The 15,969-nt window shown below is 42.8% G+C and overlaps 1 protein-coding gene across 1 annotated transcript in view; it reads left to right on the top strand.

Annotated features, from left to right (window-relative positions):
• msh4 (mutS homolog 4) overlaps positions 1-15,969 on the top strand; it is a 256,979-nt gene that overhangs the window by 141,647 nt on the left and 99,363 nt on the right. The window contains exons 7-9 of the mRNA XM_063063470.1: positions 7,533-7,705; positions 13,971-14,038; positions 14,321-14,395. Coding sequence (XP_062919540.1) covers positions 7,533-7,705; positions 13,971-14,038; positions 14,321-14,395 — 316 coding nt within the window. The remainder of the gene's footprint in view (positions 1-7,532; positions 7,706-13,970; positions 14,039-14,320; positions 14,396-15,969) is intronic.

The following is a 15,969-nucleotide window of genomic DNA, read 5'->3' as shown; positions in this document are numbered from 1 at the left end:
AGACCAAGAAGCTCATGGTCAAATCTGCTGTACTTCCTTTCAGCAGAAAATGGAGCTGCCAGCTGAAGAAGGTGAGGGCTACTACACGCCTTCAACCAACTGTTCATGCACAGGACCCAGAGCATAGTCGGAAGCATCAGTAGTATGGCTATAGGTGCATTGGCAGGCAGGTGCACCAGTAGGGTCGCGTTGGAACGAGGTTGTGTGGTATCATCAAATGCCCTGGTCATGTATGCTGACCCATCAAGCCTGTGATTAAGGGTATTACCTTTAAGCGCATTATACAGGACAGCATAAGTTCAGCAGCTCACGGAATAAAGTGGTGACTGTAATTCATGCCTAAAAGCCCCTTTTGTTTTTCAGTAGTGCGGGGTGGTAGGAAATCCATAATAGTGGCTACTTTTGATGGGAGGGGTTTCACACTTCTGCAGAGATGTGATGGCTGAGAAAGTCAATGCTTGACAACCCAAACTGGCACTTAGCAGGGTTATTAATCAACCCTTGTTGGCGTAAGCACTCAACGTGTGTGGAGATTAAATATGTGTTCAGATTAGGATGCATTGGCGACAATTATGTCATCCGGGTAAACAAAAAAGAAAATCTTAAATCTTTTAATACAGAATCCAAGATTTTTCAGCCCAAATAGCATGTGCAGAAACTCAAAGAGACCAAACAGGGTTGTCATAGCCATTTTGGGAATGTCTTCCAAGCACACAGATACTTGCTGGTGGCCCCTAACTTGATCAAATTAAGTAAATATCAACTTTCTGGCTAAATGAGCTGAAAAGTCTTAGATGTGTGGGAATGGGTAACAATCAGGGGTGGTGACCTGGTTTTTGGAGTTGGTAGCTGCCACATAGGCTGCAACCACCATATGGAGGGGCGAAGCCCAGGGGCTATTCAACTGGCATACGATGCCAAGTCTTTCCATGTTGGAAAACACAGCCTTCATGGTTCCTAGCTTTTCTGGGTCCAGTCAACATGTGCAGGCATGGACTGGCAGGCTAGTTGTAGAAATTTGATGCTTAGCCCCATGTTTTATGACTGTAGTGGAGAAAGTGGACTTGGTGACGTTTGGGAATTTGTCCAGCAGTCAGACAAACTCAGTCATTGTGGGGAAGTTACTAGGGGAGCAGGGTTACGACTCAAAACCTTTGACATCCACAAGCCAGCATTTCTTAAGATTGACTAATAATCTTCGGGCACGCAGGAAATCTGCACTGAGCAGAGGTCTAGCCACCATGTGTAACGTCGCCCACTGAAGCAGAATGTCCCCTGTCGTGTCACGTAAGTCTGGATCTTGCCCCCGTTGACGGCCTCCTATGAGGTTTTGTCACTCTTTGCCTTCTCATCAATAGGCGATGCCAGTAGTACGCTCACTTGAACACCTGCGCCACACAGAAAGTGTCACCCTAAAAGGGTGTCCTTAATGAACAGTAGACAACCCTGACAGCTGAAACCCACAGCATTCGCAGATCTCTGATGTGCTGGCAGTGTCAAAGCTTAAAAGTGGTCAGCATTTCCTCGTGTTCATGCCAAAGTGAGCGTGATATATACAGAGGTTCGGCATTGTTTTGTAGCCGTGGGCATCCTTATGTTGAGGGCCTTGCTGACCAGGCTTATTGAGGTAGAGAAAGGAAGAGGAATGATGCGCCACTGCCTAGCTGAGTGTAGACTGTCAGCCATTTTAGCAAGCTCCCTATAGTCCTTCATGGGTGCATTAGCGAGGGCTAGGTGAACTTGATCAGGCATTTGACCATAAGACATACAAGTAGAATTAGGCCATTCAGCCCATTGAATCTGCTTCACCATTCCATCATGGCTGATCCAGGATCCCACTCACCCCATACACCTGCCTTCTCGCCATATCCTTTGATACCCTGACTGATCAGGAAATATCAACTTCTGTCTTAAGTATATGCACAGATCTGGCCTCTACCATAATCTGTGGTAGAGCATTCCACAGATTTACTCCTCTGGCTTAAAAAAAATCCTTAACTCTGTTCTAAAAGGTCACCCCTCAGTTTTAAGGTTTTGTCCTCTAGTTCTAGATTCACCCAGGAAGGGAAACATCCTCTCCACATCCACACTATTTAGTCCTTTAAACATTCCATAGGTTTCAATGAGATCCCCAAGCATTCTTCTAAATTGCAGTGAGTACTGGCCTAAAGTTGCCAAATGCTCCTCATATGTTAACCCCTTCATTCCTGGAGTCATCCTCGTGAACCTCCTCTGGACTCTCTCCAATGACAACACACTCTTGCTGAGACATGGAGCCCAAAACTGTTGCCAATACTCCTCTGCAGCCTGACTAGTGTCTTATAAAGCCTTAGCATTATTTCCTTGCTTTTATATTCTATTCCCTTTGATACAAATGCTAACATTGCATTTGCCTTCTTTACCTCAGACTCAACCTGTAAATTAACCTTCTGGTTCCTCTGCACCTCTGGTGTTTGAACCTTCTCCCCGTGTAGATAACATTCTGCACTATTGTTCTTTTTACCGAAATGCATTATCATACATTTCCCAACAGTTCCATCTGCCACTTTTTTGCCCATTCTTCCAATTTATCTAAGTCTTGCTGTAATTGCGTTGCTTCCTCAGCACTACCTACCCCTCCACCTATCTTTCTATCATCCACGAACTTTGCCACAAAGCCATCAATCCCATTATCTAAATCATAGACAAACAATGTGAAATGGAGTAGTCCCAATACTGACGTCTGAGGAACACCACTAGTCACCAGCAGCCAACCAGAAAAGGCCCCTTTTATTCCCACTCATTGCCTCCTGCATGTCAGCCATTCCTCTATCCATGCCAGTATCTTTCCTGTAACGCCATGGAACTTTATCTTGTTAAGCAGCCTCATGCATGGCACCTTATCAGCTGCCTTCTGAAAATGTAAGTAAATGACATTCACTGCCTCTCCTTTGTCCACGCTGCTTGTTACTTCCTCAAAGAACTCTTAACAGATTTGTCAGGCAAAATTTCCCTTTTCAGAAACCATGCTTATTTTATCATTAGTCTTCAAGTATCCAAAACCTCACCCTTAATAATAGATTCCAACACTTCCCCAACCAGTGAAGTGTGGCTAACTGACCTGTAATTTCCTTTCTTTTGCCTTCCTCCCTTCTTAAAGAGTGGAATGACATTTGCAATCTTCCAGCCCTCTGGGACCATGCCAGAATCAAGTGATTCTTGAAAAATCATGACCAATGTATTGGTTATCTCTTCAGCAATCTCATTCAGGACTCTAGGCTATAGTCCATCTGGTCCAGGTGTCTTAGCCACCTTTGAGTTTGCCTAGCACTCTTTCCTTTGTAATAGCAATGGCATTCACTCCTGTTCCCTGATACTCGCGGATCTCTGGCACACTGCTAGTGTCTTTCACAGTGAAGACGGATGCAAAGTACCCATTAAGTTCATCTGACATTTCTTTGTCTCCCATTACTACCTCACAAGCATCATTTTCCAGTGGTCCATTATCCACTCTCACCTCCCTTTTACTCTTTGTATAACTGAAAAAACTTCTAGTATCCTGCTTTACATTATGGTTAGTTTTCATCTTTTCCCTTCTGATAGCTGTTTTAGTTGGCTTTTAGAAACCATAGAAACTACAGCACAGAAACAGGCCTTTTGGCCCTTCTTGGCTGTGCCGAACCATTTTCTGCCTAGTCCCACTGACCTGCACATGGACCATATCCCTCCATACACCTCCCATCCATGTATCTGTCCAATTTATTCTTAAATGTTAAAAAAGAACCCGCACTTACCACCTCATCTGGCAGCTCATTCCATACTCCCACCACTCTCTGTGTGAAGAAGCCCCCGCCTAATGTTCCCTTTAAACTTTTCCCCCCTCACCCTTAACCCATGTCCTCTGTTTTTTTCTCCCCTTGCCTCAGTGGAAAAAGCCTGCTTGCATTCACCCTATCTATACCCATCATAATTTTATATACCTCTATCAAATCTCCCCTCATTCTTCTACGCTCCAGGGAATAAATTCCTAACCTATTCAACCTTTCCCTGTAACTGAGTTTCTCAAGTCCCGGCAACATCCTTGTAAACTTTCTCTACACTCTTTCAAACTTATTTATATCCTTCCTGTAATTTGGTGACCAAAACTGAACACAATACTCCAGATTCGGCCTCACCAATGCCTTATACAACCTCATCATAACATTCCAGCTCTTATTCTCAATACTTTGATTAATAAAGGCCAATGTACCAAAAGCTCTCTTTACGACCCTATCTACCCTATCTAGCTGTGACGCCACTTTTAGGGAATTTTGTACCTGTATTCCCAGATCCCTCTGTTCTACTGCACTCCTCAGTGCCTTACCATTAACCCTGTATGTTCTACCTTAGTTTGTCCTTCCAACGTGCAATACCTCACACTTGTCTGTATTAAACTCCATCTGCCATTTTTCAGCCCATTTTTCCAGCTGGTCCAAGTCCCTCTGCAGGCTTTGAAAACCTTCCTCACTGTCTACTACACCTCCAGAACGAGGGGTCACAGTTTGAGGATAAAGGGGAAGCCTTTTAGGACCGAGATTAGGAAAAACTTCTTCACACAGAGAGTAGTGAATCTGTGGAATTCTCTGCCACAGGAAACAGTTGAGGCCAGTTCATTGGCTATATTTAAGAGGGAGTTAGATATGGCCCTTGTGGCTACGGGGATCAGGGGGTATGGAGGGAAGGCTGGTGCAGGGTTCTGAGTTGGATGATCAGCCATGATCATAATAAATGGGGGTGCAGGCTCGAAGGGCCGAATGGCCTACTCCTGCACCTATTTTCTATGTTTCTATGTTTCTACCTCCAATCTTTGTATCGTCAGCAAATTTGCTGATCCAATTTACCACATTATCATCCAGATCATTGATATAGATGACAAATAACAATGGACCCAGCACTGATCCCTGTGGCACACCACTAGTCACGGCCTCCACTCAGAGAAGCAATTCTCTACTACAACTCTTTGGCTTCTTCCATTGAGCCAATGTCTAATCCAATTTACCACCTCTCCATGTATACCTAGTGACTGAATTTTCCTAACTAACCTCCCATGCGGGACCTTGTCAAAGGCCTTACTGAAATCCATGTAGACAATATCCACTGCCTTCCCTTCATCCACTTTCCTGGTAACCTCCTCAAAAAACTCCAATAGATTGGTCAAACATGACCTACCACGCACAAAGCCATGTTGACTCTCCCTAATAAGTCCCTCTCTATCCAAATACTTCTAGATTCTGTCTCTTATTACTCTCTCCAATAACTTACCTACTACCGACGTTAAACTTACCGGCCTATAATTTCCCGGATTACTTTTCTATCCTTTTTTAAACAACGGAACAACATGAGCTACTCTCCAATCCTCTGGCACCTCACCCGTAGACAGTGACATTTTAAATATTTTAAATATTTTGTTGGATTTTAAAAGTTTCCCTATGATCCAGCTTCCCACTCACTTCTGCTACCTCATATGCCCTTTCCTTGGTTTTAATGCAGTCCTTAGTTTCCCTTGTCAGCCATGGTTTCCTAACCCTGCCATTTGAGAACTACTTTCTCTGTGGGCCATACCTGTCCTGCACCTTGTGAACTATTTTCAGAAACTTTAGCCAACTCTGCTCTGCCATCAATCACTCTTCTCCACCCTCCCATTGGGTAGAACATATAAAAGCCTGAAAGCACGTCCCATTGGGCTCAAGAATTGCTATTATATAAATGATGAGGATTAATGGAAGCAAGCTTTTTCTACAGAGGTTGGGTGACACAATTAAAAGTCATGGGTTAAGAGTGAAAGGTGGAACATTTCAGGGGAATGTCTTCACTTAGAAAAATTTGAAGAAGTACATGGATAACAGAGTTATGCAGGGCTATGGTCCTGGTTTGGGTTGATGGAACTAAACAGAATAACAGTTCAGCATGGACTGTATGGACCAAAAGGCCTGTTTTTTTTTTGCTGTAGTGCTCTATGACTATTGAACAGACCTTCTGTATGACAAAGACGAACACTGATCTCCTGCTGTACCTCACTATGACCCTTGTACCTTATGGTCTGCCCACACTGCACTTCCTCTGTTGCTATGACATCATATTCTGTATTCTGATAATACTTTTTCCGTTTTGTAGAGCCTTGAAATACAAATGATCTGTCTGGATGACATACAAAACAAAAGCTGTTCTCTGTATCTCAGTATAAGCACTAATAATAAGACAATTAGCAATTAGCAGCTAAGATGACCCCGATAAAGGTTCTTGGCCCAAAACAACTGTTTATTTTCCTCTGTAGATACACTAGATACACATACAGTGTGCTGGAGGAACACACACACACCTCTCCTTCCTGACCAAAATGTGCACATTATCATCAAAGGAATGGCTCTTGTCCTTTAGGTGTAGATATACAGCCAGGTCTTGGCCTGAGGTGTTAGGCTCCTATAACATGGGAGGGCTAACACTTCAGGTCAAGACTCAGCTTTATAAAACTCTATAAAGAGGTCAAGACTCAGCTCTATAAAATACACATAATTATATACACATACACACACACACACACACACACACACACACACGTGTGTGTGTGTGTCTATAATTATGTGTATTTTATAGAGCTGAGTCTTGACCTGAAGTGTTAGCCCTCCCATGTTATAGGAGCGCTAACACCTCAGGCCAAGATCTGGCTGTATATCTACACCTAAAGGACAAGAGACATTCCTTTGATGATAATGTGCACATTTTGGTCAGGAGGGAGAGGTGGTTTCAAAGAGAGGTTAAAGATGCCACCTTTGTCAAACTGGAAAACCCATCCCTGAACAGAGGGGGTGGGGTACAACACTACCTATGCGCTACTTACAATACAGTCCTAACATCTCTACCCTGGCGTCTCCACAACAGTTCACACCTCCATTCATGCAAAATTAAGACAATGACTCTTAACAATCCTCAGGTGAGTGCTATACCTTTGAACAACTCACAGAGTTTATAAACTGGAAAACTACCCATCATGGATTAGAACTGGAGAAGCCTATTGGATGAGTGACAAAACGTCTTGTAGACAACATAGCAAAGTCCAATTGCCTTGATATACAATGACCTGGATGATTGTGAACCCTCATAGACATACCTTCTACAATACTCTTCCACCACCATCAGAACCTCCACTTTTCTTTCTGTCTGTCATTATTTTGTTTCTTGGCATCATCATTTTATATCAAATAATATTTGGTATCTGTTGTATTGTGCATCATTTTTTTACTTATCACATTTCTTATTTTTTTAGCTGTTTTTATCTCTATCTATTTCTGACAATGCATCTATCTGATAAAACTAATTAAATTGCTTCCCCTCTCTCCACTACTGGATTGTCCATGAATTTTCAACTAAGTGTCAGGATTTGTCTGTAGGCAAACAAAAAGTTCCTGAAAGAAGATACGTTGGTTTGTGAAGCTGACTGGCTTCCTGTTCTTTATGCTTCATTGCATTATCATTTATCTCTTTCAAAAGTGAAATGCTTTGCAATTGTTTTGCAGAAATAATCACACACTTTTTGGAGTCCTGAATTACACAAAGACAGCTGGAGGGAGTCGCAGGCTTCGTTCAAATATATTGGAGCCTCTTGTTGATGTGGAGACTATTAACACGAGATTGGACTGTGTCCAAGAATTACTGGAGGATGAGGACCTCTTCTTCAGCCTTCAATCAGGTCAGTCAGCTATTGTTTAAGTCTTGGAATAAGCTGTTGCATTCGGTGAGGTCATGATATTGAAAACACTGGAACTGAGAGGAATTAAGTAGAATGAGGGGATCTCAACACCACCTTTTTAGTAAAGAAAGCGTAGTAGCATCTCCATTTCCTGAGGAGATTGGGGTGAGCTAGGCTCCCCTCCCCCATACCATTCTAACCAGTTTTTATAGGAGCTCATTGAAAGTCTGTTGACCAGTGCACCATCGTCTGGTATGCATCTGACTGCAAGAGCCTACAAAGGACTGTGAGGACTGCTGAGAGTATCATTGAGATTTCTCTATCCAAGATAATTTAAACAGAGCACTCCATACGCACGGTCCTTAGCATTGTCAGTGATCCCTCCCATCTATCCAACACTCTCTTTGAACTCACCCTCAGGGAAGAGGTACCATCGCATCAGGACAAGGACTGTTAGGATGGGAAATGGTTTCTTTCCCTAGGCCATGAGACTGCTGAACTCCCTGTCACCTCGCAGGTCTCATCATACATGAAGAGCCAGTGTGTGTACCTTGGTCTGGAGAAATGCTGTTTCATTTGGGGGTATACTGTACATATGTATGATTGAATGACAGTAAACTGAACCTGAAGTTGAATTTGAAAAGTAACATCTACCATTGACAGCTGGAGCGAAGGGTTATTTGTGAGGGAAAGAGTCCTTGTTTTATTTTTAAAGAACTCTTCATGCAGCAAATACCTGATCAAATTCAACACTCACAACACACTGGAGGAACTCAGCAGGTCGGGCAGCATCCCGAAAAGGGTTCTGGCCTGAAACGTTGACTAATCGTTTCCATGGATGCTGCCCGACCTGCTGAGTTCCTCCAGCGTGTTGTGAGTGTTGCTTTGACCCCAGCATCTGCAGAGTATTTTGTGTGTACCTAACCAAATTCACATGGCCCTCCCTGTGAAGGATTACAGGGAGCTTGCTAAAGTGACTGGTTCAGTTACATTTCTCTGAATCTAGAATCCTGGCTGATGTACACAATGTGTTCTCCTTTACTCTGGGGAAACCAAATGCAGATTGATTAGATTGGATTAGATTCAACTGTATTGTCATTGTGCTGAGTACAGATACAAAGCCAATTAAATGCACTTAGCATCTGACCAGAAACGCAAAGAATAGTGTTATTTACAAAATAACTGCAAGTAAAAAAAGTGCTACAGCACACAAATAGTACTGAGACAGTACAATACGGATGCAATACTGCTTAGCGCTGTGATGTGAGGTTCAGCAGTGTCACAGCCTCAGGGAAGAAGCTCTTCCTGTGCCTGCTGGTGCGGGAGCGGAGGCTCCTGTAGCGCCTACCAGATGGGAGGAGAGTAAAAAGTCCATGGTTAGGGTGAGATGCATCCCTGATAATGCTTTTCGCCCTGCCCAGGCAGCGTTTATGGTAGATGTTCTCAATGGTGGGCAATTGGGTGCCAATAATTCGCTGGGCAGTTTCACCACACGCTGGAGTGCTTTGCGGTCTGATACAGGACAATTGCCATACCACACTGAGGTGCAGTTGGTGAGTATGCTCTCAATGGTACAGCAGTAAAAGTCCGTCAGTATCCTGGAACAGAGGTGAGCTCTCTTCATGCTCCACAGGAAAAAAAGGCGCTGTTGCACCTTTTTGACCAGGATGGAGGGGTTCAGGGACCAGGTGAGATCCTCGGAAATTGTGGACACCAAGGAATTTGAAGCTTGATACATGCCCCACTACAGTTTCGTTGATGTAGACGGGGACGTGAGTGTGACTCCTGGCATGCCTGAAGTCCACAGTGATCTCCTTGGTCTTCTGGGTGTTAAGGGTCAGGTTGTTGTTGGCACACCACGTGCTGGACCTCGTCCCTGTAGGCCGTCTCATCATCCCCTCTGATCAGACCAACCACCATGGTGTCATCTGCGAACTTGATTATGGAGTCAGAACCATGTACAGAAACGCAGTCATAGGTGAAAAGGGAGTACAGAAGAGGGCTCAGCACACAGCCTTGAGGCACGCTGGTGTTCAGGGTGAGAGTGGAGGAAGAGAGGTTATCTAACTTAACTGATTGGGGTCTGTTAGTCAGAAAGTCCAAGGTCCAATTGCAGAGGGAAACGCTCTGATTGAGTGCTTAACACTGTCATTAACTACTGTACCTGATCTACAATCGATTGAGGATGGCATCAAATTGCAAATGTATAACACCTTTATAATAACTAAAAACAAAAGAATGAAATCTTCCTTGCATTATTCCTCTCATTAGCAGTCCCTTAGTATTGAGAATGACTTGCCTTCACTGCAGTTCCATGGAGTCTGAAGTGGCTGATGAAGGCAATGAGGGAACCACAGATTCTATCGCAGATGGGTTCAGTGCCTAATGGGGTGGGTGGGTACTTTGTAAGGTGGACATGCTCCTTCTTCACTCTACCTGGTTTGGTGCGGCACCTTCTCTGCCCGTGACCACAAGAAATTGCAGAGCGGCTGGACGCAACTCAGCACATCACAGAAACCAGCCTCCCCTCTGACAACTGTATGTACTTCTGACTGCATTGGTAAAACAGCTAACACAATCAAAGATCCCACCCACCCTGGATATTCTCGCTTCTCTATCTTACATTAGGCAAACAATACAAAAGTTTTAAAACACAAACAGTGGCATGCAAAAGTTTGGGCACCCCGGTCAAAATGTCTGTTACTGTGTGAGTAACACAGTAAGTGAGTAAAAGGTGACCTGATTTTCAAAAGGCATAAAGTTAAAGATGACACATTTCTTTAATATTTTAAGCAAGATTACATTTTTATTTCCATCTTTTACAGTTTCAAAATAACAAATAAGGAAAAGGGCCCGAAGCAAAAGTTTGGGCACCCTGCATGGCAGTACTTAGTAACACCCTCTTTGGCAAGTATCACAGCTTGTAAATGCTTTCTGTAGCAAGCTAAGAGTCTTTCAATTCTTGTTTGGGGGATTTTCGCCCATTCTTCCTTGCAAAAGGCTTCTAGGTCTGTGAGATTCTTGGGCCGTCTTGCATGCATTGCTCCTTTGAGGTCTATCCACAGATATTCGATGATGTTTAGGTCGGGGGTCTGTGAGGGCCATGGCAAAACCTACAGGTTGCGCCTCTTGAGGTAGTCCACTGTGAATTTTGAGTTATGTTTAGGATCATTATCCTGTTGTAGAAGCCATCCTCTTTTCACCTTCAGCTTTTTTACAGACGGTGTGATGTTTGCTTCCGGAATTTGCTGGTATTTAATTGAATTCATTCTTCTCTCTACCAGTGAAATGTTCCCCGTGCCACTGGCTGCAACACAAGCCCAAAGCATGATCGATCCACCCCCTTGCTTAATGGTTGGAGAGGTGTTCTTTTCATGAAATTCTGCACCTTTTTTTCTCCAAACATACCTTTGCTCATTGTGGCCAAAAAGGTCTATTTTAACTTCATCAGTCCACAGGACTTGTTTCCAAAATGCATCAGGCTTGTTTAGTTGTTCCTTTGCAAACTTCTGATGCTGGTAAAAGTTATCTGAGAGCTCAGATTTCTTGGGGTGCCCAAACTTTTGCATGGTGCTCCTTCTTTTCACTCTAAAATTGTACAAAACAAAAATAATTGCTTAAAATGTTGAAAAGAATGTTTCATCTTTAACTTTATGACTTTTGGAGATCGGTTCACCTTCTACTCACTTAACTATTCACAGTAACAGAAATTTTGACCAGGGGTTCCCAAAATTTTGCATGCCACTGTACCATCCAGACTCAAGGACAGCTTCTATTCTGCTATTGAACATTTAGTTTGATAAAAATAGCACTTGACCTCACACTTGGGCTTGTAACTTTGCACCTTATTGCAAGCCTGCACTGCACTTTCTCTGTAACTGAGTCACTTTATTCTGCATTCTATTTTTATTTTACTTTGAACTACCTCAATGCACAGTGTAATGAATTGGTCTGTATGATCAGTATTTAGGACAAAATTTTCATTGACCTCGATTAATTAATTATTAAAGGCATCCGTTAGTCTTGCGAGACCATGGATCTGCACCTGGAAAGTCTTCACTCTCCAGGGCACAGGCCTGGGCAAGGTTGTATGGAAGACCAGCAGTTGTCCATGCTGCAAGTCTCCCCTCTCCACGACACCAATGTTGTCCAAGGGAAGGGCATTAGGACCCATACAGCTTGGCACCGGTGTCGTCGCAGAGCAATGTGTGATTAAGTGCCTTGCTCAAGGACACAACACGTTGCCTTGGCTGGGGCTCGAACTCATGACCTTCAGGTCGCTAGTCCAGTGTCTTAACCACTTGGCCACGTGCCCATACCTCGATATGTGTGACAATAATAAACCATTTACCAATTTCAGTGTGCACATGCCATGTGTTGCATCAACTCAGTGATGCATGTGGACATGGTTCAGTTGTTCAGACCAGTCATCAGAATGGGGAAGAAATGTGATCTAAGTGACTTTGACCATGGAATGATTGTTGGTGTCAGATAGGGTGGTTTGAGTATCTCAGAAACTGCTGATCTCCTGTGAAATTTATGCACAACAGTCTCTAGAGTTTACAAAGCAAGGTACTATAAACAAAAAACATCCAGTATGTGGCAGTTCTGTGGGCAAAGATGCCTTGTTAATGAGAGAGCTTAGAGGAAAATGGGCAGTCTGGTTCAAGCTGACAGGAAGGCGACAGTAACTCAAATAATCGCGTTACAACATGGTGTGCAGGTGAGCATCTCTGAATACACAATATGTTGAACCTTGAAGTAGATGGGCTACAGCAGCAGAAGACCAGGAACATACACTCAGTGGCCTCTTTATTAGTTGCAGGAGTTATCTCAAAGTGGTCACTGAGTCAATTTCCATGGGTTTTGGATTTCCAATAATAGTGGGCTGGTGTCCTGATGAAGAGTCTTGGCCTGAAACATTGACTGTTTATTCATTTTCATCGATGCTGCCTGACCTGCTGAGTTCGTCCAGCATTCTGTGCATGTTACTGTGGATTTTCAGCAGGATCTCTTGTGTTTTTTTGTGAGGAATGATGCACTTTTCAGGAAGGTTTTGAGAAAATCCTTGAATCTTATTCTGTCCATCAGATTCCTTCCTTTAATGACAGAGCTGAAACAGTGTTTATTTCAGGAGCTTGGTTTGGGCATGCAAACCACGCTACAGGTGGTTCATAAGTGTGTTATGAGACAGAGCTTCATAGTGCAGACAACCAAAAGGTAGATTGTACTGAAGACAGTGGTTCTGTTTTTTTTTGAAGATTGAAGATCAGTTTTATTTATCACGTACATTGAAGCATGAAGTGAAATGCATTTTCTGCATCGATGACGAACTCAGTCTGAGGGTGTGCTGGGGGCAACTCGCAAGTGTTGCCGTGCTTCTGACACAAACATAGTATGCCCTTAACCTACTCTAACATATATGTCTTTGGAATGTGGGAGAAAACCAGAGCAGCTGGAGAAAACCCACATGGTTATGGGGAGAACACACAGACTCCTTACAGAGAGCAGCGGGAATTGAACCCGATCTTACAGCTTGTGCTGTACAGCGTTATACCATTATGCTAAGACCATAAGACAGGAGCAGAATTATGTCATTCAGCCCATCGAATCTACTCCGCTGTTTCATCCTGGCTGATCCTGGATCCCATTCAACCCCATACACCTGCCCTCTCACCATATCCCTTAATGCCCTGACCAATTAGGAAGCTATGAACTTCTGCTTTGAATATACCCTCGGACTTGGCCTCCACTGCAGTCTGTGGCAATGCAATCCACAAATTCACCACTCTGTGACTAAAAAAAATCCTCCTTACTTCTGTTGTAAAAGGTCAACCCTCAATTTTGAGGTTGTGCCCTCGAAAGTGGATACCCCCACCGGAGGAACTATCCTCTGCGCTTCCACCCTATCTAGTCCTTTCAACATTCGGTAGGTTAACCGCTAGATTACCATGCTTCTTTGTACTGGTTTAAGGCAGCTGAAGATATAATTACCAGTGATGGAGAAAATGAAAATGAAAATAGACAAGAGACCAGAGTTGGAGGATGCAAAGACCCTGGAAGGTCGTAAGATTATTTCTATCCAGGATGGTGATGAATGAGGTGGAAGAGCTACTAAATATTTATAAATTAATTAGCTATTTCCTGGTTAGTCATTTTCCTCATGACATATGAAGTAATAATATTGAAATTAGATATTATTCTTACTGCTTGATTGAATATATTTTATTATAGCTGCATCCTTGCTGTCGTTTTTCATCTGCAGTGATTTCACGGTTCTTGGACACTGACCAGCTCCTGTCTGTCTTGGTGCAAATTCCAAAACAAGACACAGTATGTTCCCTGTATTTACTTCTTCATTACTTGTAGAGAAATTTCTCTTCCAATATGCATAGTATACTCTGTAAGCGATAGCTATCCTGCATTAAGATCTTAAAATTTTTAATATTAACTGGCTATGGAACCTTGATGTATTGACTCTGAATTACATATTGTTAATTACTTCTGCATATAGCAATTGTCATGAATGTAAATGATTTGCTTTTTTAAAAATGAAACAACATATTAGTTGTAGCTATGCGATAGCCATCACAGAGTTTCATGTTTATTTAATAGATACAGGCAGCTGGATCAAAGATTACAAACCTAATTTACCTGAAACATACATTGGAATTGGTGGAACCACTTCAGGTATGAACCTAATGAATGTGAAACCGTTGCAATTAGTAAAATAGGAATTATGTTCATCTGAGGAGAACTATAAAGGGTATACGATGACTACGGATGTGAAGTTATTTTCGTACTGGAGCCATAAAGCCATACAGTGCAGAATCATTTATTTATCTCTTTATTGATCAATAGAGCCACATAGGATACATGATCGCTTTATCAGTGCCAATGATCACTGATCGGGGTTCAATTCCTGCCGCTGTCCGTAAGGAGTTTGTGTACATCTTCCTCCAGGTGCTCCGGTTTCTCCCTACATTCCAGAAACATTAATGACACATTAGTGAGTTATAGGCATGCTATGTTGGCACCAGGAGCATAGTGACGCTAGTGGGCTGTCCCCAGTACATCTTCAAACTGTGTTGGTCATTGATGCAAATGACGCATTTCACAGTATGTTTTGATGTTTCAATGTACATGTGACAAATAAAGGTAATCTTAATGCTCTTCGGTCCAACTGGCCTAGGTGACCACCAAGGTGCCCAACCAATCTAGTTTCATTTGTCTACATTTAGTACATTAGCTTTCTAAACCTTTCAAGTCTATGTACTTGTCCAAGTATCTTTTAAATGTTGTGAATGCCCTGCCACTAACTCTGGCAGCGCATTCCATATATTGTTCACCGTCAATTCCAGTACAGAAGTGTGAAGGGCAACAAAATAATTGTCGCTCTGCTGCAGCAGAAAAAACAAATAAGATAAACACAATAAATATAAAGACATGAGATAGCTTATTTGCTCAGATTGGTTATATGTCAATAAACTTACTTGGCACAGGAAAGATAGGCACATAAGGCAACTGACTAGAATTGATAAAGTGGTTGGTTAGTGGGTGGAGGTGTTGATCAGCTTTAGTGTTGGGACGGGTAACTGTCTTTGAGTCTGGTGGTCCTGGCATGGATGCCACATATCCTCCTCCCTGATGAAAGTGGAACAAACAGCCCATGAGCAGGGTGGGTGGGATCTTTTTTTAAATTGTAATTTATAGTTTTTATTATTATGCAATGCAATATACTGCTGCCGCAAATCCAACAAATTTCACGACATATACCAGTGATATTAAACCTGATTCTAATTCTGATATGACTTCTGTTTCAAATGTTTTTATTGTGAAGCAACATCAGCTTAACCACAACGGACAATTTCCTAAAGTACAATGCTTCTTTTTCCTTTTCTTTCTTGGTGGGTGGGATCTTTCGTGATGTTACTGGCCCTTTTCTAGCACTTTTCTGTATATACAGTATTAACGCCCTGGTTCACATTTTTACTGTTATGCTGTAGGTATTTCATTTTAGCTGTTCTGTAAGAGCAGTCTGTTCCGCCTTTAGCCTGTTTGCGTTACCGTTACGATAAGGGAGGCTTAAGAATGAGTGTCATCCAAATAGGATGGTGAAACTGGCAGAAGGTTCCAGAGTACACTGGGGGGAGAGGTTTTGTGGGGGACACTAAGGTTGGTCTTGGTCTGTGTTCGGTGGGAGATGAAGAGAGAAGACGCCAGAGAGAACCCGTCGTCAGACTCGATCCGGTGGGAAAACGCTA

Source organism: Mobula hypostoma, chromosome 12 (genome assembly GCF_963921235.1).
Source record: "Mobula hypostoma chromosome 12, sMobHyp1.1, whole genome shotgun sequence".
Taxonomy (NCBI): domain Eukaryota; kingdom Metazoa; phylum Chordata; class Chondrichthyes; order Myliobatiformes; family Myliobatidae; genus Mobula; species Mobula hypostoma.
Note: the sequence above shows the minus strand (reverse complement) of the source record. Positions and strands in the feature narration are given on the sequence as shown.